The following is a 27,068-nucleotide window of genomic DNA, read 5'->3' as shown; positions in this document are numbered from 1 at the left end:
TAAGTCCAGGTGCTCATGGCCCTGTCTGGTTGACTTTTGAATAGCTTCAAGTAAGTGAATTCCACTGGCTGTCTGGGAAATCTATTCCAGTCTTAACCACCCTCACTACAATGACTGAAATTCCAATTGGAATTTCCCTTGCTTCACCTTGTAATCTTTACCTCCCATCCTTTCCCTATGCATCCCTCAGAAGGTACCTCCATGTTGTCCATAACCACCTGCAGACAGCAGTCAGCTCCCCTCCTAGTTACAAGAGGAAGCTCAGTTGCCATCTCTTCTCATATGTTACAGCCCCCAAGTTATCTTGGTGGTTCTTTGCTGGACTGTCTCCTGTCTGTCTTCCCTGTACTGGAGGTCCAAAACTCAACACGCTATTCCAGATGCCACCTCACAAGTGCCAGCAGAAGACTTCTCTTGGCTTGCTCGCTGTGCTTCCAGGAACACAGTGTGGTTTGCATGTACGCTGCTATTGTGAAGGCCATTTCTGACTCACACTCAATTTGATATCCCCCTGGGCTCCAAGGCTTTCGTGCACATACCCATGTAGCCAGCCATGTTCCTATGGGACTGTTGCACAGGGTTATTCCATCTTTTCCATATGTTCCTCGATATTAGCTGTGTATTAAGACTGATTGTAAGCTAAAGCAGCACTGAGTTGAAGCCATGCAGTGAGCACATGAAAACTGGGCTGCTGAAAAATTTTAAATGAGTATCACCCCCTCTTGCCTTTTTTTAATTTATTTTTTACATCTTCAGCAGAGGCAGGGACTTCAACTTCTGCAAGGAATAGTGTTCTCTTCCCTTAAATTCTATTTTTAATAAACTGTGCTGGGGTGCATCTTCCAGAATTGATATCTGTCATAGATGTATTTTCAATTTTGATAATGGAAGAGTGCTCAAGTATTTGGAAGAATCTTGACGCTATGGTAGAAACATATCAGAGCAACATACTGAGTGGCAGAGAGTGTAGAAAAATTTGCATTTTTTCACCCCCTTGAAATCATCTTGACTTGATGTTCAGCATTCTCAGTGGCAGCCAGAGCCAGGATGCCTATGCACAAGAGCAATGACATCTTTAAGTTGTCCTTATCTGTGATTTTTGATTTTGTTTCACTTGTGTTCTCCCAAATTGCAATGCCAAAACCACATTTCGAGATTCAGAATGCAGCATGTTTGCAGTCACTTACTCATGTTTTTCCAGCCTATCTAGTATGTTTGACAAGGCCTGATTTTTCTGGAAATTAAAGTTCTCAAAATTTGAGTGCAACTCAAACAACAAATGTATTTTCAGATACTTAGGACATGTTCGATTCGTCTTTATGGCTGCAGTGAGAATTTTTCTCGAGTAAAGCTGAGATAAAAAATGATGGGTTTGGATCAGAAAAAGCAGAGTAATTGTAGTTCCAAGAAAGTGAAGTTATGAAATACAAACAACTGATAATACTGGTGTCAGGAAGAGTCATTCCAAGATGATCACTGTTTTAAGGGGAAAGATGTTGGTGTTTATATTAACTACTCAGCTTGCATAACCTTCTCTGGCTGGGGAGTCAGAATTTTGCCATATTTCAACAGGAGCCTCGGTTAGTTAGTCTGGCCTTATTAATTCCATTTTGTCGGTGAGCACAGGAGTACTTGCTTTACAAAAAACATATCAGATTGCTCCATGGTAATCAGTGCTTAAAATTGAACTAATTAAAAACCCACATAGAATCAAAGTACTTCTTTTGTGCATCTGAGTTTAACTGCAGTGACTAACAGTTTGGACAAAGAAGTCTCTTCTGACATTTAAATTCAAGTGTAAGGATTAAGTCATGATCATACTTGATTCTCACAAGCAGTCCAAGAATCCTTTCCCTTGCCATTCCTCACCATTCTACAAATGAATATTCAAATGTTCTGCATATGAGCACTAAATGGTGACACTATACTATTATAATTCAATACAATATAATAAATATTTTCTAAATTCCTTCTTTTAAAAACTGAATCTTAAATGGTTTTATTTGAAAACCAGAACATTTTTTTTGGTTTTGTACACACACATATACATATATAAGTAAAAACTTATAAAAGAGAGAAAGAAAGAAATATTAAGAAATATCAAACACCAATCCAGATATTTTTGTAGGAAAAAAAAGGACATGAGATTGTGTTTTCCACCATAGCCTTTCTATGAAAGTAGACATTTTCCATACAAATGTCTGTGGTATCAAGTTTCCAACTTCATATGATGGAATTATTTTTCTTCATTCTTAACTGCACTGTTTCGGCAGCCCCTCTTTGTGCCTCCTAAGTGAGGAAGGGTTGGGCTGAGTTAATAACATTGTTGCTCAAATGCAGCAGTAGCAAGAAAGCTTCTTTACAGAGTTCACATGGGTAAGATGCATTCCAGTACAACTGTACAGTCAGAGATTTAGTTCTCTCATTTTTATACCTATCCAAACACAATTCTAAAAGTTGGGAGACAAATTCCTCCCATTGGCATAACATTAAAAAAGACTAGTTACAATTAAAAATTTTTAGTAGAAAACAGTCTTTCAAAACAAACAGAAAAACGTGTAACATTTTGTAGCACGTGTGGCGTGTTTTGTCCAGAAAAGTCAGCTTGTTTTACAGCCCCCTTCTCCCCTACAAGTTGTTTGCTGTGGCCCCACTGGAACGTGGGTGGGACTGTGTGTGTACAGATGTGGTGACAGTGCTGACTCAGGTTCCCCCTGAGCATGAAGCAGGCAGCGCACACCCAGGAGGGTCAGCAGGCCATGGCTGTGGGTACTGAGCATGGCTGGGATTTCTGGTCATTTTCATAGATATTTTGGTACTTTGGCAAAGGCCAGCTGAGGCTTAGTTAGCTTATGAGTGTGTTTATTACATTCTGTTTGGAGCTCAGTGGAATATACAAATGGGATCTGCGGATGTGAAACAGCACTGAGCTTACAATCTGACTGTTCTTTCCCACCAGAGGGCTATGGATAGACTTTACAACTTGGAAACGAAACACTTGGAGCCGTGTGCTTCAGCTGAGCACAGCCAGTGCTGTTTGGCTTGAATTTACTGTGCAGTGCTGTGGGATTCTTCTGGATTGTGGAACTGTTTCTGCAAGGCAAAATGGGGCCAGGTTAAGAGTAACAGAAAAAAAAGTCTTCTCTCAGTTAAGAGAGTTCTGAGCTCTCCATAAACTAATCAAATACCTTTACAAGGTTTATCTGCTGCTACACTAGCTGGGCTCTCGCCTATCATCTATCCCAGATAATAACTTCTGTAATAATTTATACATAGTTAATGTTCAAAAAAAGTAGGTTTTTTTTCCTAATAAAATATTTTCTACCTCATGTTCCCATCAAATGACACTTAAAGAAAACCCAGGTCCATCTTTCCTCCACATACCACCTGTAAACAGCAAATGCTTAACCTCCCCACATGCAAGAATAAAAGGTTTATTCTTGGTACAAATAGAAACTGGTGAGGGGGAGTGTTAAAGCATCTTAGAGCTGCAGAAATTAACTGAGGGAGAAAGAGAAAAATTACATATAGACCCATTTGTCCTCCTCTATAGGAAAATCCTCTGAACACCAAATGTCTGACTTCAATAATTTCTATCGATCTTTTGAAGCCAGATATTCAGCCTAAGAGTGGAAATAAAGACAAAACTAGTGAGCAGACATTAATTTCAATGTAGTATAACTTTTGTAAGAGTACAGTGCTGTGTTGGTACCTTTTTGGGAGGTTTTGGCTGCTTTCATGTCCCATCTTGGGATGAACACAGACATTTTCCTTCAGTCATGAGACAGTATTGCCCCAGTTTTGCATTGCCTTGAGGAAACTCAACAGAGATGATATAGCTGAAAAATCAAGCTAAGTCTTTCCAGAGTCCTCCAAAGAAGGCAGCCTAACAATGAGCCACAGCAGGAAAAGAGCTGGTGTTTAGTTGTTTATGTGCAGCTCAGTTCCCCAGTGCAGTAGCTTTGATTCTTTGGCCAGTCTAAATCTGAGATGATTCTGTTGCAGTCTGTGGAGTTGCCACGTGCAACTCATAGCTACAGTTGCAAGAGGTAGTTCCTGCTTATCTCTTTTGTTCAAAGGCGTTTGGTGAATCCACAATGGCTTAGTAAAGGATGAGTTTAGAGAAGCTTTAAAATATACACCCACTGTGATACCTGGTTTGGGGAATTCTACACAGGGAGTAAAGAGGGAAAAGACTTCCTCATAGCCATAACTCGCAGAGAGTTCAGGCATTTCTAGAATTTATATTTACAAACAAAAAAAAAAGCCTCCTATTTGTATGACTTGTGAAATTATGGATAAGAAGCTGGGTTGAATCAAGACACTGATATAAAACAGTGTTTCCCAGACCACTAATACCCACACAGAGTGGAAAGTTCTTCTGAGAGTACTTTGATGCCATCAAGAATGTGTTGCTGCAAGTTCAGTCAGAATATGTGGCTATTTCGCAATAAACATCTGACATTGTTTACTGCAGCAAAGCTGATCATGCAGAAAACCATTTTTCTTCTCATAAACAGATGTGGTAAGCAGCAGGGTGTAATTATTTGCATCATCCAGAGGAAGCCCTCAGCATACTAAGGATTCTGAAAGAAATGTATTATAGGGAACATCAAAGGTGTGGGGCTGCAGAGACAGGCAGAACCTGGAATAGCAGGAGATTCATCTAAAATGAAAAAAAAATGTTTAATTTGGCATTTGATATGCAATAGGTTCTTCAGGAATCCATAAAAAAAACATTATGTTCTCTTCTGAAAAACATGCAAATGGCATTTGTTGCAAAACAGGCAAAACACTCAAGTCCAGATATTTCCCAAGAAGAAACCCATCCTGGAGGGAAGTGTTTGTTTGTGGGGGTTTTGTTTGTTTTCGGTGTTTTCTTTTTTACAAAGTGTCTTCCCAGTTGCCTTGAAAGCCAGAGCTTTTACTGCAGGAATGAATACTTTTGGATAGATCTCTTAATGTCTTCTTCTCTGATATTCATGGATCCTTTAAGAATTGATACCCGGTGTGGCCTCCAAAGACTGCCATCCTCTATTTCTCTAGCTATAGACCACCCACACACCTGTGCAACAGCTTCCTTGGCTGCAGCACTTTTGGAAATCTCAAGTTTGCAAGACTACTCTCACAGTCTCTATATCAACTTCTAGGGAAAACATTTTTACAGAGCTCATGAAATGGAAAATATGCATCCCTTATGCCCTTCTCAGTACATACTATCTTCTCAGAAAAATTCCAGGCTAGAGGAGATGAAAGCAGAAGGAGGTATATTGACTCTGATATATTAGTTCATTTTCCATCTCATACAGGTATTTTTCCAGACTGCTTGAGAAACCTGCACACCAAGCCTGTGACTGAGAAAGGTATCTCCAGTTCAGCCCATGCTGTGCATACCTGTATGGCTTTGTCAGGCCCCGTTTCCTTCTGAATCAAAATGGGCAACAATGTGACCTCTGTCATGCACACAGGAATTTGTGTGTTGGTTGCAAAGGGCTTTGAGCTGCTTCACGGGACAAGGTGTAACAAAAATTTAAAACAGAGAAGGAAAAACCTATTCTACTTCAGTAGCAGGAAGCTACCTGCAAACTCTAGTCTCTTCAGACTGTTTGGTTTACTGTTAGATAGATACAATACTGAGCAACATTTGGAAGTGTACAGGCAGTAGCTTGTTGCAGCAGAAAGAGAGAGGGTGATGCAGATCTCCTACCTGTTACTTTAAATATTTCATAACATGCCAACTCAAAGGACACTTTGTTCTCCCACCTACCACCATTTTGCATATCCCTCTTCTAAGTCAGTTGATCAAATAGTGCACTTGCATCTGACAATTTTTTTACCAAGCACAACTACTATTAGACTGAAATGTTCTGTAAACACGTAGGTTTTCATGATGGTGCTGGGACAGATCCTGTGCTCAGTGGGGACAGAATCTACAAAAGCTGGTCTGATCACATAGCCAGATTCTCCACAGTGAGAGATTGATGACATTTAAATAGTATACAGAGCTTTTCTTCAGCTCCTGGTTGTTTCTGAGTCTTAAGCTGACAATGAATCATCAAAGTATTTCTCTCCTCTTGGCTCTCTTCTGAAAACTCAGTGTTTGAGAACTCCATTACATTTGACTCCATATTCCATATTTGGACTATGATGATAAATCGCAGCAAGTTTAGTGAATGACCATCAAGATGAACAGTGGCTGGGACATTGGGCTTATAAAGAAGAAACTGAAGAAACTGAGCTTATTTAGCCTAAGAGGGGCTTCAAGGGGAGATTATCAAGAAAGCAAAGCCAGGCTCTTCACAGTAGTGCATGGTGGGAGGACAAAATTGAGAGACATAATTTAAAGAAGGTCAGAGTTGATATAAGCAAAAACTTTTTCAGCATGAGAACAGACTGTCCAGAGATGCTGGATGTGCAATCTTCATCCTTGGAGGTTTTCAAGACCTAAATGGCTAAAGTTCTGAACACTCCCTACTTTGAGTAGGAATTTGGACTAGAAACATCCTGTGATCCCCTCTAAAATAAATTAGTCCACAAATCTGTGTGGCTGTAAATAACATACCTGACAGCAGATCATATGCTGCCTCTAGTCCATTCCTTTCAGCCATTTTCTACTTTCAACTTTTCTGCCACTTTTTCTGTTGATTCAATTATTTTAGTGCCCATCATCCCATATCCAACAGTTAGCTTCTGGAAGGTTTTTCTTTCTCATCACCTTTAGTTGAAATATGGAATCTTCAATGAAAAGGTCTTTCTGAAGAAAAATTAGGATTATTTCACTTCCTGCTGAAGCAAGGATTTTATGTATGAACGTGGCTCTTAAAATGCTAATTAGTTTCTGTTCTTAGTCAGCTCCATACCTTAAAAAGGAAAAATCACTTGCATTTCTGTAATACACTGATTGGGCACTTCTTTGCTCTTTACACTTCTCCCCAGTTAACCACTCTCCCTCTAAGCTTAACAGCAACCAAATTTGAAATGTTAAAAGACCACAATTTCCACTCCTTTTTGACCTCTTCATTATTGGGAGTGTGGGGACTTTAATCTTTTATGTGGGATTTATGTGCACACTGCAAAGTTTGAGCAGTATGATTCCACCAGTAAATAACCCCCACTTGACCTGTAAACAGACAATGATTAATAGGGAAACCTCTGCAATAAGAATTTAAGGTCACACACAGGTATGCTGACTGACCCAGAGACTGTACCAGCAATGCCTTCCCATAGCCTGCTGTTCTGTGAGAGGATTGCTATTCCTCTGACTGAAAAAGAAAACCAAAAATTGTTCACCTTTCTTTCCCCAGTTCTTACTACCCACTCAGTGGTGAAAACAAAACTCATTTTGCCAAGGAGTAGGGATTATTTTCAGAGTTCTGCTTACCTATTTTATTTAACCCAAGTGAGACTGCACATGAAATCATTAGATGTGTTCCCTGAGAATGATCCTAATTTATTTGATTTTGGGAGGGGAAAGAGTGTGTGTTCATTCAATTTCTGTGGAATGTAAGTATCATAAAATGAAATTAGGAAACCAACAGAACCTATCTGATATTGTTCAGTTCTCTTGCAAATCATCTGGCTTATGCAGCTGCCTCTGTTGTTCATCAGGATGTCAATGCAGCTGGTTTCAGTTTCTCTACTTTCAAATAATATTCTAAGTCAGATTGCTCCTCATCACTCGTTTGTCACAGTAATCAAATAATTTAGGGTGGAACTGACCTTCAGGTCCAATCCCCTGATGAAAATAAGTTAGAGCAGGTTACTGCTGATCACATTTTGAATGAAACTTAGTGTCCATCTTAAGGAACAGCATTAGTATCAGTTCCAGCTGGATTTCAAACCAATGTTCATTACTATCTGAGCCCAGCAGGAGGGTGGGTTTGCCACCTTCCAAGACCTTCTAAGGTGGGTGATTTGATTTAACCAGCTTTCATTAATCTTTTTGTGAATGTTGTCTTATCTGGCCCATACAGAAATCCACAGTTTGTGCTAAAGCATAACATAACACCTATCTAACCTGCCTGATACATAGACCCTCTGTTTCAAAGATGTTAAAGTACTTTTTGAGTTTGGCTTGATTTCTAGGAAGCAGTGTATTTATCTCACTTTAGATGTGAAAAAATGTATTTGCTGACAGGTTACAGGATGTGACAGAGTTGGGAGACAACTCCAAAGCCCCCTGCCCTGCCCTGTGCTTCACCATTTGCTGTACAATCCGAGTATCTAAAAAGCACATCTTGCCATCACCATTCACATGCTTCAAAAAGTTGTGTGTCATGGAGGGGAGCACAGCCTTGGTGAGGCCAGCACCGAGCACAGCCAGAGCCAGAGGCCTTATTGATGTAGCTGGGATACTCAGGAGCTGTGTTCTTGTCCAAATCCCTATCCTATTTTGGCACCTTTCCAAAGCAGCCCTCAGCTGCAGCCAGAGGACCATTTGATCTTCCATCAGACCTGTGCGATAGCCTCACTTCTGGTTTCATTCAGACTCTGAATGGCCCCGTTTTGCTGCTGAGCGCAGTTTAACACACAGCTCTCGTGGCTGTTCCCTTTAACTCCTATCGCAGTCACGCGAGCCATTGTCTTTGCTTCCCACGCGTCAGAGAGGGGAGAAAAACGGCATCGTGACTGCTTTTAAAACACGAATAAACCACAAGAGAAGCAGTAGACGATGGTATTTAACAGCAGCGTGCAGCACTGCGGGGAGGAACAAGCAGAACGGCGCTCACAGTCGCGCTCGGGGGTCCCGGGGCTGCCCCGCACCGCCCGCAGTGACCACCGGGCGGCGCCCGCGCTCCGCCTGCAGCCAGCGGCGGGTCTGGCACCGCCGCGGGCATTGCAGGGAAACCTCCGCGAGGGAAGGAAACGGTGCGGTTATCTCCAACAAAACTTTCTTTCAAGTACCTGGTTGCTATTTAGAGCTTCGCTAGGCTAGTCCTGGGGGCAAAAGTCTACATCTGGGGCGGCCAGGTCCAGGATAACGGGTCAGGCAACGCTCCGGTTCCAAATCAGGAAGAGCCAGTGTCAATGCTCTTGTTCATCCTGTGACAGAGCGGCTCCCAAAGTCTGCAGCAGCCGAGACACACCGCTTTGAGCACAAGTCGTACTGAGTATACTACAAGTTACTAAACAAACATCATCCTTCACATGTCACTGTTCAGGCACTGATGTACCCAGGGATTCTGAAGAACACAGTAAATGACACATTTCCGATGAACAATTCTTAGAAAATTAGGGATGTCTTGGGGATATGAGAGAGTCTTTTGGCTAAAACTGTTGTCCACTCTGTCTAAATGTCAAAATCTTAATAACCATCCTGATTTTCAGATGTTTTCTAAGTATGGACTTAGTTACTGGAGTTGTGGCACAACTATTTAAGGTCATCGCTAACAAAATTACACTGTTTGTGGGAACACTTGCAGGACTGGATGTGATTCAGGAGCCTGGAGGACTTGTTACAATGCCCTCCTAGCAAAAGGAGTAGACTGCAAAACCCATTACAGTTGCAACCTCTCAGTGGCAAATTGCAGCCTCATTAGTAATCTTGGCAAGATGACGGGGGTTTCACATTACTGATCCTCTTGTTAGCCCTCAAGTGTGTGACTGAAGCTCTCTTTCGGGAGCAGTTTGTGGAAGTGAATGTTGTAAATATATTTCCTTTATAGGCAAACAGATGCTCTCTGTCTTTGGGGCCGTCAAACTGGCACATTCATGAACACAGAACTCACTTAAAAATAAATGAGAAGAGAAGGTAGTAGTTAAACCTGCCAAAAATTAAGATCTAATGATAACTGTAAGCACATAGATTTTGTATTTTGCCCATGAGCCAAGACCCATAAAGTAACAAAAAGGAACTTTCTCTCTCCCCCAAACTGTCTCTTCAATGGTGTGGATGTTCTGTGTAATTTTTATATGGCAATGATGAGATAGATATATAGATATAAAATTGAAAGACAGATGAATCTGTCAATGACTTAGTGACTTGCCATGTACTGACACTACTACAGGAACAGCAGTTGTTCTCAGACAGGCAGTAGGTGGTCTGTTCAGGTACTTCGCTAAGACAAGAAAATTAAATAATTGGGAATCAGTCTGCCCCAGATGTCCCCAAGCACTCCCTCAGTGTCCCTCACACCACAGTCTGGCCAACAGCATGTGCGATGCCTGTAGTAAAGGAGTATCATTATCTCTCAACTATGTCTCAGTTTTTCTCACAGATTGTTTAGACCAGGCTGTTCTTCCATTCAGTTGACCTGGGAAAGCTGCAGAGTATCCAGGCACACTGCTTCCACATCAGTAGAGCACAATGTTTTAACATTTCCAAATAATTGCCCATAAGTGCTCTATGAAGGACAAACACTTCCACAAAGCTTCTCAGATAGTACTCCTCCTGATTACAGAGCCTCAGGAGGGGTTTTTCTGCCAAGGAGAAAAAAATGCCACACCTTGAGGTGAGCTTGTCATGGGCTGTAAACAAGGTGTCAGTAGCCATACTGTTCAAAACTCTTTCTCCTCTGTGTTCTTCCTCTGTTTATTAGGTACTGGCCCCTGTGTGGCTTCTGCTTTGAAAGAATTAATTATTCAAGCTGCCTACATATCTCTTTTCAACAACAACTATTCCCATTGTGTTACAAGGACAAAAACGTTCCATAACAGCCAGGACAGATGGCTGAAGCCTGGCAACAAGTTTCAGAGGAGTGCCACACCTCTGTGTTATCAAACCTGGTTTTATTTGCAAACCTTGTTATCCTTGATAATTTAATTGTAGTGCTACTCTTGAGGATATTCCTTTTGTACAAAAACATCATATTGAATTACTTTTTTAGTGCCTCATTATGACAAAAAACATGATCCAGATGCAAACTAAAAGCTGAACAATCCAAAGAATACAAACTATGTCATTTAGTAAAAATCTTGTTTAAGGACTTATTATTTATCTTTTGGTGGCTTTTTAACATGTTGGAGATGGAAACACTGCAGTATTATTCAGCGAATATCCCTGCTGGAATACTTTTTTCTTTTCATAGTGATACTATATAAGCCGTGCTGTCTCAAGGGAATGTGTAACAGTGCAGTGCCAAGATGCTGTGCTGAGATACTTCTGCCTTCATACTTCCTTCTCTGCAGGGCTTTCTGCCTCTAAAAAATGTCTGAGTTGCTTTCCCCTGCTTCTCTCACTTCTTTGATCTGTTTGATCATTATAGTCTAACCTATTCTTAATTTCCTCTTGCTGACCCATTTTGAAAGCCTTGTGTATGATTTTCAGTTGATAAAATTGCCATTGGGATGCCCTTTCTCTCCCTTTAGCATTGATCGTCATCACTCATGAACAGATGCTGGGGAGGCAGATGATCTTTCAAATGTAGCACGGAAGACTAGGAGGAGAGTGCCTGGAGGCAGATTCAACCACTTAGAAGCATGTAGTCACACACCATGGCGTTAGCTTGCTTCAGGGAGGGAGGGAGCAAGAGCCGAACATCAAAGTGCAATGGAAATGTAAAATCCTTAGTGCTGTGATTCCTCCTTTCATCTGTGCTTTTTCTCCTGGCAAGGTGTTGCAGGCAGTTCTGCTTTCTATTCCACGAATAGACTCAGGCCTCAGTGAATGTAAATCGAGCTCCTGGATCAGTTTTTTTATCCTTTAGAAGTTCCAACACTCTCTAAAATTAATTTGAGGTTTAATATTTTCAATCAGCAAAAGCAAATACAAACAGTCTTTCTAGGACAAACAAGAGATGGATATTCTTCAGGCTCAGGTGGCAACAAGATGGGGAAGAGCAGGAAAATTAGGAATTATTCATTCTAGGGGATTCCTTAGGTCAGGTCAAGTCATACACTGCATGGTGGTGACAGATCAGAAGCTTCGGTGCAAGCTCCTGTCTTGTCTCAGCTGCAAGGCCAGCAAAGCACAGCCACCCAGGCTTGGGATGCCAGGGGCTCCCCCCCACCCAGGTCTGCAGCCAGATCGGGATCCCATGGGCGCTGCCCGCTCTGGGGCTGCCCCTGGGCTGCGTGTGGTCAAGCTTTAGCCCTGACCTCTCGTTGCTCATGCTATTGCTTAGCTGCAGCCAGCTCTGCTGCACTCCTGTCTTGTCTCCCGTATTCCATTTGGTTTTTCCTGTACATTTAGTTACTAGAGAAAACATTGGCATTGTTGTCTCCTTGTACAGCCCAAGCGACTGCCTTTAGCTTGGGGAGTGTGACTAATTCTGTAATGGCTCTTTTAGTGCTCCCACAGACCAGTACAGAAAAGATTGCCATGAAAAAAAGAAAGCTGTGTGTGTAAAAAGCATGAAATGTAATATAAAAAGTATAACACAAAGTTAACACAGCAAGAACTCCACACTGAAGAAAGGAGAGAACTTAAGGCCAGTTTTTAAAGTTTTGTCAAGAAATTCCAGAAATACTTAATTACTTGGAGCTATACCAACAGGCAGCCTAAAACAATAATGTTTGCTTAGTTCTGAAGCACTTTTTACTTTTGTGAATGGTCTCATGATTTTTTTTCCATCTGTGGAGGCCCAGCCTGATTTAAGAAAGGCTTCTTTAATGTGACATACACAGTATCTGATGAACTGTGGTTCAACCTATGGAAAAAATTGCTACTGGCAAACATTTTGAGTAATCTGTTGTCCATATGAGATCAAAAGGGAAAAAAAGTATTTCTGCAACTTACAGCTTAGAGTGATGTCTAAACAGACACTCTGTGGTGGATTGACCCTGGCTGGATGCCAGGTGCCTACCAAAGCCACTCAATCCCTGCTCTCCTCAGCTAGACAGGGGAGACAAAATACAATGAAAGGCTCTTGGGTTGAGGTAAGGGCAAAGAGAGATCACTCACCAGTTACCATCATGGGCAAACCAGACACAACTTAAGGAAATTAGCTTAATTTATTACCTATCAAATCAGAGTAGAATAATGAGAAATGAAACCAAATTTTAAAACCATCCTTTTCTTCTTCCCTGGCTTAACCACTCATGAGTTCTCTCCCTCCTTCCCCGGGCTGCACAGGGTCATGGGGAATGGGGGTTGTAGTCAGTCCATCACACACTGTCTCTGCTGCTCTTTCCTCCTTAGTGGGAGGACTCCCTACACTCTTGACCTGCTCCAGTATGCACTTCTCACATGGTCACAGCATCCTTTGGGCATCTGCCTCCTTCCCCTGTTTCACTGACCCTGGTGTCTACAGGGCTGGCTGGCTCACATATCCTTGCTCCTGTCTCTGTCTGCACAGGTTTTTGTCCCCTTCTGAAATGCCTTATCCCAGAGTTGCTGACACCATTGCCAATGAGCTCAGGCTTGGCCAGTGGCAGGTCCATCTGGGATCTGGCTGGCATTGGCTCCATCACACACAGGGCAAGCTTGTGGCAGCTTCTTAGAGAAGCCACTCCTTTACCCCCTTCCACAGCCAAAACCCTTCCACAGAAATCCAATACAGTGTAAAACAAATTTGGCTACAGCTACTGCGTAAAACCAAACCCAAAAGTTACCAAAGTTCATAGTGGGCAATGCTCATCATGTAGTATCGGTTAATTTGTAGCAATGTCCTCCTAAGAAGGGAATGTTCTTCACTCTTGCTCATTGAGGAGTATATTCTTTCTCTGATCTTTGTGCTGACTTGAAGGAGTAGATCATGGAGCCACAGAAATTAGAGCAATAAAAGAGCTATTAGACTATAGAGCTCATTATTGCATCCCTAAAAGGCTACTCTGCAGTGTATTCTTGGGTACTTTGTCCAGTATACCTAAAAACCTGGGAGCATGGAAAGAATGAAGGAGCAATTCTACTGTGCAGAAATGTCAGTCCTTTTCTCTCTGCTTTGATCCAGCCATAGGATGAAGCAAAGCAGTAATTGCTGCCATTATAGAGAACAAATCTATTTGCATTTCTACAGTGCTTCAGCTCTAGCTGTGAATACCTAATCAGTCCTATTGCTGGAAAAATATTTTCCAGCCTCTTGTCAAATCTCTCTCTGATTGCAATGCATTACTGCAAAGCCACTTCACTCCGCCCGTGTCCTGGCCCACAACACTAGAGGGCTGTGGTGAGAATTTTTGAATCTAATGTTGGTGTGTAGGAAACAATATAGCAGAATCTGTCAGTGGTTCAGTACATTGGTCTTTCACCTCTAACAGAATCCTGCCCAGCATAACATGCAAGGGTATCTGTTTTCTAGATCTGTAAAACTCTGAATAATAGGAGTATAGAGATCCCATTACATACCTTTACAGGAATAGTGACGTTTGTTCCAATTAGCTTTAGCCATAATAATCACATTGTGTTTTTCTCACCCAGAACTGCTCATCAGTTTTGACTGCTGTTTCTCATTCCCTGTTCTACACACTTTATCACAGTGATAAGGACTATCGAGCAACTGCTACACTCTGATGCAACTATAACTGCACAGGTGACAGGGATTTGTAAATTTACCCTGAATCTGGAGGTGTTTCACCTGCTTTTCTACTAATTAGCAGGTTTATTCTGCCTTCACAAACCCTGTACATTTAAGGTCAGTTTAAGCTTAGTGCTCACTTCTCAGGTCTAGTATAGCTGCTTTGTTTCCATCACCAGGCACAGAAGTGTTGTACCCTGGCCAGGTTAAAGATCCCTATAGGAAAAGGAGGTGGCTGGAACAGCACAGAGCTGGCAACTGTCAAACTGCTTGTGTGAGCAATGCTCATGCAAGAGGTGAGGACAGATCACTCATTACTCCTCAGTTCCAGCTCTGCTCATACCCTGATAGCCCTTGGTTTAGCTGAAGGAGCCCTAATATACCACACAAAAGAAAAAATGTCATTCAATCAGTTATCATAGACTTTGGGAAGAAGAAAAAAAAAAGAACAAAAAGTATAACTTGCAATGAAATAATCAGCTTTTTCTTACAGGGAAAGCTGAGTTTACTTTCTTCCTTTTTATTATCAGTTAATTTATGTTAGTAAATACTGTGTCTTATGAAGTATCGTATCACATGGATTTGGTTTATCGATAAGCAAATATTTATGATTCCTCTGACAGAATTGTTCATGCTTAGAAAAGAAAAGGCCGCTCTTTTTCCAAGCTCTTCAAATACTGAAAGATCAATAAAACCTACAAAACATGTTCAGGGTGGTGCCAGGGACTGACAGCCCTGCCCAGTGAGTAACAATATAGGCCAAAGTTATTTGTGCAGTTACTCTGCATTTACACCATATTGACAGGAGTCAGTGCTGAGCAAACGTGAGGAAAAGGAGACGTAACAATTTTTAGTGCTATTTTCAACTAGCAAAATCCCATATGCTTGCCTTATTCATTCTTCTGTTTAATTTGGTATGTAATGCACGTGAGTTAGACAAAAATTATTTGTCCCAAGGTTTGATGTTTTTCATACACATTGAAGAATTATATTCCCTGTAATCCACTGTCACTATGTTAGAGCCGTTCTAAAGTCAAAATCTTTTATACAAATGTCTCAATCTTTCCAAATCAAAACCATTCATTTTTCATGTAAATTTTCCCTGAGAAAGCAGCCAATACCTCACAACTGCATTTCTATTTCATCAGTTTAATTATCATTCATTCACCTCACCCAGGAAACATCTAAGGCAATTTTCCACTTAATCCTTTAAACTGAAAGCTACAGTAGTAGTTTAGATTTTAAAAATTATCAAACCTCATCCTGCAGAATGGGAAATTTTATTTGTTGAACTAGATACAACAATTATGAAAGACCCTGTAATGGGAACAGCATGTCCTGTAACTGGGCATATGCAATACTTAACCTTTAGATAAGTGCCCTTTATGAGATGCACCAAGTCTGCCTGTCCTAGAGATGCTACTTCCACTAACTGTTCAGAAATACTGTAGTAGGACTCTCTTTTATACATCCAACTTGTGCCTGTGTAAGTCTTCTTAATCAGATCTCAGTGCTTGAAAAATAAAATGCGTTCATTTAGAAGGGTGTTATGCCTTCAGGGGAAAGGAAATGAAAAACTGGGCAGGGAGTGAAGTAGATCTTGATACATCTGTAGATTTATGCTGGAGGTTCAATCATATATCCTACAGGTTCCTATAGGTTTATATCCTAAACCCCAGAAGGAATAAGAAATAGCTTCCACCTACTGCTTTCTACTAGCAATAACTAATGAAATTTCATGACAGTTCCTAAGCTGAAATGGGACCTGGTCTTGGCTGTTGTCAGTGAGGAGCATGAATTCAAGACAGAGCCACAGAACATACTTACAGTGCTGTGTGGTTACACTTCATGCAGTGTGAACTATAATAAAAGAAGAAAAAAAAAAGAATTCTACACAGGGCTTTTTACAGGGTTAAAGCCTGTGAGGATCACACTGGTATGTCCAGATCTGACAGAAAGCAGCATGCACTTGCAATGTCTAGTACCTTCTTGGTAGTGGGGACAGGAGGTTTTCACTAGCATTGTCATTCAGCACCTTGAGCTTGTCAAGTTGCTTGAAACATACTTATAAGCAGAGATTAGGGAAGGACTTATCTAGTCCCACCCCTCACGCTCCCCACAAACAGCCATTGTCCATCTTGCAATGTGTTTGATTATTATTAGTCTTCTCGCCAAGAGATTTTCTCTGAAAGGGCTGGACATCTTGAGGCCGAAGGTGGATAATTTTGGCAACCAATCTGGCAGAAAATTTTTGGGACAAAAAGTAACAATACTACAATGCAGAAATAGCTATGTCCCATGGAGCAGGACCAGCACCACTGTGTGAACAAGCTGATTGAAATATTGATGTTCCTACTGACTCTGTAATCCATATGATCCAGTAACACAGTCTGGTGGGGAAGGTGCAATTCTCACAAGACAGCAGAGTCATACAGGAGATAGTCCAGACATGAGAAATGTTATCATTCTTCTCCATCATTGTTTGCCATAGCAAGGATGCTGTTTAAAAAATAAACACAAACTTAATATGTTTGTTAAAATTTGGATGACTTTCTTTTCCCCTCTACACACTTAGAAATTCTGACACTTTAAGAGGTCTAATTTTTGGATTTCAGTTACTAAGGCACAAGACTGATCCATATCCCAAGAGGTAACCACATCCCAATTTAGAAGTGTCAAGCTCAGGGCTGATATTCTAAATTGTCCCTTATTTCTAGGGAAGGCTGAACCAAACCCATGTAGACACCTGGAAACTCTCAAGGCCTAGCAAGGGCCCTGTCTGTCCTAAACACATTCAGCTGTTTCATCAAACTACATTTTATATTTGAAAACTGCATTATAAATTAAATGTCCATAGAGGGTACCTGTCAATCTCCAATTATGGTGCAGGTATGAATTCCTCTTTTCTTTGTTCTTGAGCACTTGTATCACTATTTCACTGAGCTACTCCGATAAAAACTCTAAAATGGTTTCTAACGTGCTTGTCTATAGTTCATTTCATGCCCTATTTTATAGCAGGTTATTCTCTAATCTAATTTACATTATTCTGATCATAATTGCCTTTTAATGGTAATACGAGCTCATTTAAAGGCAACATCAGGTGCTCCAGTGAAGACCTACTGTAGCAGTTCCTTGTAAATAAGATCATGGGATTCATGTATTTTGATATGAAATATTAAATTAAAATGTTTTATATGTTAAATTCAATATTTACACTGCATTTTCAAAAGAGGAACAAAAATATTGCTGTTTTGGGATCTCAAGGGGATTCATTCTGAAATTTAGAGAATGTTTGAATTATTCATGAATTAGTTCAGCAGGAGTAATAACCAGAAGCATGAACCTGTCTTCCACATAGATTGATGGCAGGTTAGTATCCAAGCAATGTTTCTATACTTGGAAAGGGAGTTCAAAACATTTTTGATTCTTGCTTTCTTGACTCAAAATACTTCTTTTCTGAATTTCTGCTGAATCAGACTCTTTTTTTCATTTTAATGCCTCGGATCTCTGGGGTTTGAAGACTTTCCATAGACATCCTCAACTGTCCTGAACACTATTTCTGAAAGCAGGATTTTGCTGTTACATGGAGTTCTGAAGAAAACTCATATAGAGGTTTTTATGACACCTGGAATGTTCTTGAGGTTGAAAAGAGAAAATGATCCTTATATATCCCTTTGTCAGTATAATAATGAGGTGATACTCAGTGTTATTAAAGGTTGGCACATTTGAAGATTCAAAGGTGAATAAAACAGATACAAAGTTTTGTTCTTGGTCCATAGCTAATATGTGACACTTAATGCTATCAGATGTGGTTAAAGCCATGGATTTAGCAGAACCCTTTATAAAGTCAGACATTTATATTGATAATGAGATGGGATTAGGGGTCTTCACACTTCAGAATACAAAGCGCCCACTCATCTGAGAACTGGAGAGAAACTTCTCTTATTGTAGCAATTTTATAATGAGCTGCAACAGGTTTTCTTGAACTTGCAAAACCCTTCAATATTTAGACCACACTAAATTCTTCAGAATATTGACTTCTTGTAGGTAAAGAAAGAGCCTGCCACATTATGATTGCTGCAATTATGACAATCATTGAAATACCTCATTGGTGAAGTGAATTCATTGGTGACTGAAAGAACAAGTCAATTAACCAGTGAACTTGATTTACCTGACACCTGACTTTGTGTTTTAGTTCAGTGTGTGACAACAGTTGTGTAATCTGAGAACTCAAGAGTTATTGACATTTAATTACAATTGTTTTAACTCCTGTACATAATAAAGTCACTATGTTATTTTCCTTCTGTAAACTGTGTATATTCAGTCCTTCCTTTTTAATGAAAGTCTCTTGGTGTCACTAATATTTTTCTCAGAAATCCACCACCTTCTGTACAGTGATTTAGGAATTTCTAAAATAATTACCATTACTGGATCTTGAAAATCTTATACTTATGTCTGATTTGTTTAGATTTTATTTGTACTGTCATGAGGACACCTGTCTCAAAATATGTGTCGTTAATTCATTATCTATTCAACGTTCTCTCAATTTATAACACTGAGTAAAGTAAATCTTGGGGTAATGTTTAAATCTTGTAGTGCAATAAAATATTAAGTGGCACCATGATTTGGGCACGGTACAGTTGACAGTGTTTCATGGATCATTTGCCCAAGTAATTATTAGATTTTACTCAGCACTCAAAGACCAAGTGCAGCCTTTTCATTGCAGAGGTTCAGAGGTTTATGTATATAATGCATAATGGCTCTAATTTAAATGGAGATCAGGAACACAGGGATCCTGAAGCTGTGTTACACTAATTAGAGAAGTATTAAAAACACATTAAATATTGTGCAGTTGTGAGAGGTGAGTAATTGGTTTCTATGTCTTCAGTGCAAAATGGTTTAAAACTATAGTATAGTAGTAAGGGCTTTTTGAAAGTCAGTCTGAAAAAAGGGATTTGAGATTTTTAGCAGAAAAGAAAGAAAAAGAAAAAAAAAGAAACCCCGATGTGAAATATCATTTGATATTAAAAAGAAAAACAAAACAAAAAAAAACCCACAAGCATGAAATAGCATTTACAGCAGTTTCCAGAAATTATTGGTGACCTCAGCTAAGTTTTCAGCTTGTATATGTTCACACTTTACTCCCTTTTTTTAATTCCTCACTCCTTCTACACCATTAGCATTTATCAGCCAAATCTACAATTGCACCTTAAAATTTTGAACCTGGCAAAATGTTTTTTTGACATTTCAGAGGAAAGCAACTCCATATTTCAATAGATATTTTTCCATGGTTGAATGCACTACAGAGAACTAAGCAACATAAAATTCATATGACATGTAGCAATTCTTTACTTTCATGGGTACAAATCCATAGGAGGTTGTTTTTAATTATACAAAAGCTCAGACACTGGGACATCCTGCATAGTCTCGTTCAAGCCAGTCTTAAAGCATCAACCACAAACCTGGCTGGTCTTTCCTAAAGTGAAACATCTGGGCTCTCTGGTGGAAGGGCACAGCTGGGGCTGCTGACCCAGTGAGTGTGTGACCCCAGCGCTGGTCCTCAGGGACACAGGGGTGACAGCTGAGCCTGTCGCAGCCCTGCAGTCCGCTGAGGGCCAGCACTGCACACGTGTGCAACTGGTGTCTGCCCGTGCCAGCACAGGGACAGGCACTCACTGTGGTTCTGTACCAGCAAAGGTGCATTATAGAACCTAAGATAAATATTTTGAAGCCTATTTCAGGTCTCTTCACTTTTCTTTTACCAGTTACCCCAAACTGACTGATAGAGAAACCTGAGCTGGAATATTTTATCTATATTCAGTACCTGTTTTTTTGACCAAACAACTCTCACATTCCCTAAACTCCAATACCACAGGCCTACCTAACAAGCCAAGCTACCTATAGACCATGGTGAGTGAAACAGCCTTTTCACCCATACCCACACACATCATATCTCTGAGGTGTAATGCATGTTTCTCTCTATTCAGCCTTCCCATCACAGCTTCTGATTTAAGAAGCAAACAGAAGACAATCTGTGACTACAAACAAAATCTCGGGGGGAGATCTTTCTCATTGCTCACTGGCAGTGCTCAGTGAAAGCTCTTTGCAGCTCACCAGTGTCCCAGAGCCCAGTGGTGTCCCAGAGCCCAGCTGTGTCCCAGAGCCCAGCTGTGCTCGCTGGGGCTGTGTCAGAGCCAGCAATGCTCAGGCTCTGTGTGCAGCTCCGGCACTCAGTGCTCGGACAGTCACTGTGCCCCAGGTGACTGGCTGTGCAGTGCATTTGGAAAGCCAGATTCTCTTCTGATCTCTCAGTTGTTTTTATAGCCTGAGGGGGTTTTATCTTGTGTGTTTTATATAGAATAACTTAAGGTCACTTTACTGTTGGTTTATTCTTACCTGACAAACTTCAGAGAGGTTTTCTCCTGCTTTGATTAGTTAGCAAATGAGTTTTTGAAGAAAAACCTATGATATTACCTTTTCTAGTGGCAAAACTGATTTATAAGATGACTGAAAGAAGGATGCACTAGTACATAGAGCACCCTGAAATAATGGATCACTGTAGCCAGAACACGATGTGAAGCATTCCATTGCATAGGAAAAAGTTACAGAAATATATTGGTATGATAGAAGTAGAAATATCAAAATAAAGGAATGAATATTTAATTTTCATCTCTACTCTTTATATTTTTTCATCATACATTTAACTTCTGACAAGTGACTTTTTATTTCAATTACAGTATCACTCAATCACTATGTCACTTCATATATAGGCAAGAATAAAATCATCTACTTTTCCTATTGTTGGCTTATTAATGTTGCTATTCCTCGTGAAAAGGAAGAAATGTATGGAAGAAATATTTTTTCATCCTCTCCTTGCACGATTACAATCTTTAACTGTGTTCAACTGGCTTCCAGCTAAAAGATAATCACGTCTAGATAAAGTAGGATTCTTTAGGGAGTTAGACTATGAGATGAAAAATTCTTTGCAGACTCAAAAACATATTTTGCAAGAAAGATTTACATTACAAGTCTCTTCCATGCTACACAGCATAACTACACAAACACTTTAAATCAGGAATTATGCTTTTAAAACCTTTAACACAATAAAGACCCTTAGTGAGATTCAGCAGTGATAATCCAATGAATAGCAAAACTGAAGAAATACAACTACTGATAAAATCATCAGGCAGATGGGGCTGTCTGTATTGAGGACACAATGTGTGTTGTACATCTTCACTTAGCAGGTTCTGTTACATTCTAATTATGTCCCCTGCAGCTTTAAATTAGGAGTAGATTCTTTTAGAACTGATAGGTTTTCCCATTTTACCTTCCATGTGAGGATGCAGTTACTTATCAAAGAAGCAGCATTCTATAAACCAACCTGCCATAGCTTTGTGTGTAGTAATTACTCTGTAAAGGCCTTAGGAGGGGTTCTCTTTTTTTCCTCCTCTACATGTAAACAGCTGCTAGTTCAAGAATGTCCCAGTCCCAGAGTAGCCTTCCTAGAAAGCAGCTTTATAAACAAATTCACTGGAAAGTACCCAGCCAGCCAAGGTGCTTTCCAAACTCCTTTCCTCAATGCACAGCAACAGAAGATTATTAGCAGCAGAACTGTGGTAGTAAAAAACTTGGACCCTTCACAAATGGAGATTTTTCCCCTCTTTTTCACACCGGCAAAATTCAGTCCAGCTTCAAAAATGTAAGGACAAGTCAATGACCAGGATAATTAAAACCTTGCAGAGTTTTTGTTCTGGTTCTTCAGTGTCTGTTATTTACTTCGATTTTTGTCAGTCTGAAGTTTATTTTGTGTATTTGTGTTGAGGATTTATGTGGTTTTCTTGCTGATTCATATTGGAAATTATGGTAGTTGAAGTTCAGTTTCCCAGAAGAAGATTCTTACTTCAGCAACTCAAATATTTATGTGATGTCTCCTCTACTGTGTAATGACAGCATTCTATGTAGCATTTTTTAGAGATGAGGCACTTTGTAAGTTCCAGACTTGCATAATCTGGAAAATTCTGAATTATCCTGTGTTTCATTACATTCATGTTTCTCTCTTTTCCCGTTGAAGTGGCAAAATACTTGCTCTAGCTTGATGGGCTCCTTCCCACATTTAAAAAAATATATATTTGGCTGTAGAAAATGTCAGGTCTCCGACACCAAGGCCCATCTGAGTTTTATTCTTCTGTTGTATTACTTAATTGTAACATTCCAAATCCATGACCAATCAGTTATTCACAAATATTACTTGCAGCACCAAACTATTATTAAGTTCAACTGAGAAATTTTCAGAACAGTTTTGTTGTGTAGGACTGGATCATGTGTAATATCACTACCATTGAGAGCTCAGATATCCAACTGAGACCCAATTTTTCAATATGTACAATTATCATTATTAAATTTTCCAAATAGTCAGAACTTAGTTTCATTATTATTTTAAAATATCTTTAAGATGAGGAAAAAGAGTATCTCTAGTCAAAACTGCAAGCAGGTTTGGGCAATTATTTCTAAAAGGCATCCCTGCACTCACTTCCATTGCTCTGGCTTTTGAGACAATTGCAAATTGGGATAGAAGGACCGGTCAGTTTTTGAAAGACACATTCCTTAAAGCTGGCAAATTTGTGATGGAGATAAAAAGACTAAGTTCACTGCAGGGTCTTGAGTCTTCATTTTTTGGGAATGTAAAGTGAGCTGATCGATCAAGGAGACCCATAGCTGGAAAAATTGTTTTAGGGCAAGTGGTGGTGACCTATTAGCTAAGCAGCTTATGTAAATATGCACAGAGATACTCAGGACCATTGGGGACTGCTGTGCTGACCAGTCTGCTTCCTCCTAGTGGAATACAGTAAAATTGGTAAAGTATCTGAAAGCAATTTGTAATTAACTCTCAGGCTGTTTAATAGCACTTTATCTTTCCCTCAGATCGCCTGTACTTCTGTGGCTTCAGAAACACCTTAAGAGTTTAGCTGAGGGCAAAACATAGCTCAGTATGGACATGTATTAAATGAATGGTTTAAAGGCTGTGGTTAGAAGAGCACAGTTGTCAATTTATGTGTTGTGTTTATGGAAAAGGTATTGAATGCAATGGGGTTTATTATTAACTAGACTAGAAACACACAAATTGTAAAAATCTGTTCTAACAACTATATCCTTTTTCTTCTAGGTATTTCAAGGTTCTTAGTAGACTGCACATCTCAGATAGCAATGCCTAGTTATATAAACCTGAGATAACATTTCCTATGAAACTAGTGAGGATGCAGCAGTGCATTTTGAAGTGTGAGCTTGTTGCCTCACTGTCACTGTGAGATGTTAAATATGTCTCATTTGGAGACTTTATCTGGAACTTTGAGTACAGCTAACATTTAAAAGCTGATGGAATAAAACAATTAATTTAGAAATACTAGAGTAAGCCACAGAGCTGATAGTGGAACTGCCTTTGTTTAAATGTTCTACATGAGACAAATTAGTCTTAATAATGTCTTCTTAAATTTACATTATCTTTCCTTTTGAGAAATAAACAACTCAAACCATTGTCCTCTGCTACCAGCAGATGACAATTATTCAGAAAAGCCTTTGCTTTGGAATTGTCTCTGGCATTTCAATACAGTATTCGACAGTTGAACAGGAAATAGAACTTTTACATGATAACAGTTGATGTTCAGTATTCATATGATACATTAATTGAAAATAAGCTGAAGAGAATAAGAACCTGTTTAATGTTGTAAATTGAGCATAAGTGTTAAATGCTCTATCTGACTGCCTGACTTATCCTTCCTCTGACAGGTTGATAATGTACGGCTTTGTGAAGGCCATGGTACACATCGGCCAGTTAAAGCAATGGGAATTCCACTTCACTGACTGTTTATTTTTTGGATCACTGATGTCTGCCACAGATCCAGGTAACCATTTAAAATAAATTACTTTTTCAAAAGTGAGAAAAGTAAATAAGAACATAACAGCAGCAAGTGCCATAGAAACGTTCAAAGTCTCTGTTCTTGATTTTTTCTTCCCAGAGCTGCTAAATGTCTGGTATTCTGATAATCATAACTCCAACCAGATACAGAGATCCTTTGTGTTTCTTTTAGTGGCTGGTTTAGCTCACAAATGGTATAATTGAAGTTGCTAGAAAGATTAGGAAAATGTCCTCTGATCTTCAGGACTGCTCCCTGTTGGTCGCTGTGTGAGAACTGCTGTAACCTGGAGCCTCCCAGCCATGGGAGACATCCCATCCATGTGTGATCTAACCCAGTTTAAAGATATGGGGACCAAAGCATGCATATTTGGCCCTATAAATACTGGTTTTAATGTATCAGTTACAGTTTGAATGCAGTGTTCATATAAATACAACTCTGAAAAACAGATATCAACAGTCTGACTAGAATTCGCAGATGAGATTCAAAGCACAAAGTTAGAGCAAACTCTGGGAAGCAGACCCTGTCAAACCTGGAATCCCAGAATTACAGAATTCTTTACATTTAAAGGGAAGTCTGGACAGTTTCTAGTCTATCCTTCTAATCAGAACATGACTTATGTCAAAGCTAGCCTAGGTTTCATAGTTTTTTCTAGGTTTTGTTATGCTGAAAATGTTCATAAGAGTACTCAGATTTTAAAAGGAAAGTATTGCTACTTGCATCTGTGGGACAACAGTGAAGGAGAAGGTGAAAAAAGAACTTTTCTATATGTTATCTGCTGGAACAAAGTACAAATTTTGCAAGGATAAATTGGATTTTTGCAAAATTTTCAGCTGAGCTGCTACAGAAAATGGAGCAGAAAACATTTTGTGAAGCACATGACATACTGCATTAGTGTTAACTACCCCTGACAACCTTCTCTGAGAAAATTAGGAATAAAGTTTTCAAAATCATGGCTTTTAAAAGAAATGAGAAAAAGTAATATTGTTCTCTAAATTTTTTTCTTTTCTTTAAATGAACTTTCAATGTTTAACAAAAGACTTTGGGCTTGTGATTTATCATTCTGATGGTATAAAACAATTTACTTCAGCAAAAGCAGTTGTTGCAAATTGCTGCAAAAGCTGCATCAAGTTGATATTCTCAAATTAATCCAAACATCCAATATGCTGCCACTTATAAAATCACGCAGCTACATCAATAAGATTCAGCACATGATTGGAGCCTATCCTCAGAGCAAGAGAAAAACATGGAAACTGAAAGAACAAGGAAAACCTAGGAAAAGGAACTGCTTATGGAATAAAAGGATCCTTAACAGTTTCCAAGTATGTTTCCTGATTGTGCTATGAATAGGGTTTTCCAGCTGGCTTAGTCTCTTTTCCCATTTTCCAGTCCAATACTATTTAGTTTCACAAACAGTGAATATGTTGACTTATGAGGAGTAATGTATAAGACAAATGCACTGATTTTAACAGTATTAAATCCCCACTGATCAATCTGGAACAATCATGGCAGGGAGGGGGGAGGGGGGAAGAGAAAACAAAACAGAAGCTCCTCTTACACTGTAAGGAATAAGAAGTGACAAGGATTACTTTTCCCAGAGTTTTAAACAGACTCTAAAAGCTAATGCTGCAGTTGAGAAAACTGCTTTTACTGTGACAAGCAGCCATTGATTAACATTGTTTGCAATTACTTCTCTGCTTATATAGTGTCTGTGACTGTCTAAGAGGGTTTTTAATGTTCAGTCTTGCTCCCTCTGTTATCTACGCACAACTGTTTCATGTGTTCACTAGTCCTATCCATAAATTTCAACCTTTCAAAGATTCAAATAATTTGGAAATAAGTTTTTCATTCATTAAATGGTGGACACTGCTGAAAATATTTCATTGTGTTGTAGGATTTGCTAGTGAATTACAATCTCAAGCCATGTAAAGAGCTCACTGGCATTCCAAAATCAGGTAAAACATGGTGTCACAGAGGACTGATACATATTAGGGCATAAAATAACCAGTCTAATGATTTTATATGTGACATCTAGGTTTTGCTTTGGGTTTTTTAAAGAAACCTTTGGTAAAATGTTGTCAGCATTACAAACATAACTAGAACAATAAATTAGTGTCTTCAAATGAAATAATGAATTCCTGTCAGATTTGCTATATGATTTTTCATTTAACTTTTCACTGTGTAGGATTATAAACTCATTTCAAAAAGAGATTTCATTTCCCTTGGCTGTGGAAAGCAATTAATTCTCAAAAGATGCTCAAAACTGATCTGTTGACTTGACAGAAGTTGGTTTGATAGTGTTCTGTATTTGCAATAATAAAGTGTCTGGTAGATGTTTATGTGTTAAACAAGGGCTTTTTCTAGCAGGGCAGTGAACAAATGTATGCCAGTTAAAGTTGCCAGTATTGTTAAGAAGGAAATAATCTCATAGTACTCTGTAGGTTTTAGTTTTGAAGTTTATCTGAAGATTTTTAATCTAGGTATTTTTGCATAAAAATAATTCAGAAGAGTTGCTCTTAAATGCTGTGTGTTCCTGTATATAGAAAACCAGCTCTTGAACTAAGATTAAGAAACTAATTTATGACTGGATATACTTGGGACTGTGTTTTGCATTATAGACTGTGATTCCTAAACATCAGTGATACTTTGGGATGCCTCAAAAGAACTTTAATGCCTCTAGAAAGGAGAGTTAGAAACTTCGGGAACAAAACAAAGTTACTTCCAACCAAATAATTTGTTTTACAGGGAATATTTCTTTCCAATA

At 39.4% G+C, this 27,068-nt stretch overlaps 1 protein-coding gene across 1 annotated transcript in view; it reads left to right on the top strand.

Moving 5' to 3' along the window:
• SLC9A9 (solute carrier family 9 member A9) overlaps window positions 1–27,068 on the top strand; it is a 164,962-nt gene that overhangs the window by 4,912 nt on the left and 132,982 nt on the right. The window contains 2 exon segments of the mRNA XM_071566866.1: window positions 8,686–8,868; window positions 24,177–24,292. Of these exon segments, the coding sequence (XP_071422967.1) occupies window positions 8,686–8,868; window positions 24,177–24,292 (299 nt within the window).

Source organism: Pithys albifrons, chromosome 11 (genome assembly GCF_047495875.1).
Source record: "Pithys albifrons albifrons isolate INPA30051 chromosome 11, PitAlb_v1, whole genome shotgun sequence".
NCBI lineage: Eukaryota > Metazoa > Chordata > Aves > Passeriformes > Thamnophilidae > Pithys > Pithys albifrons.
The sequence above is the reverse complement of the archived record's forward strand: the minus strand, read 5'-3'. Positions and strand labels throughout refer to the sequence as shown.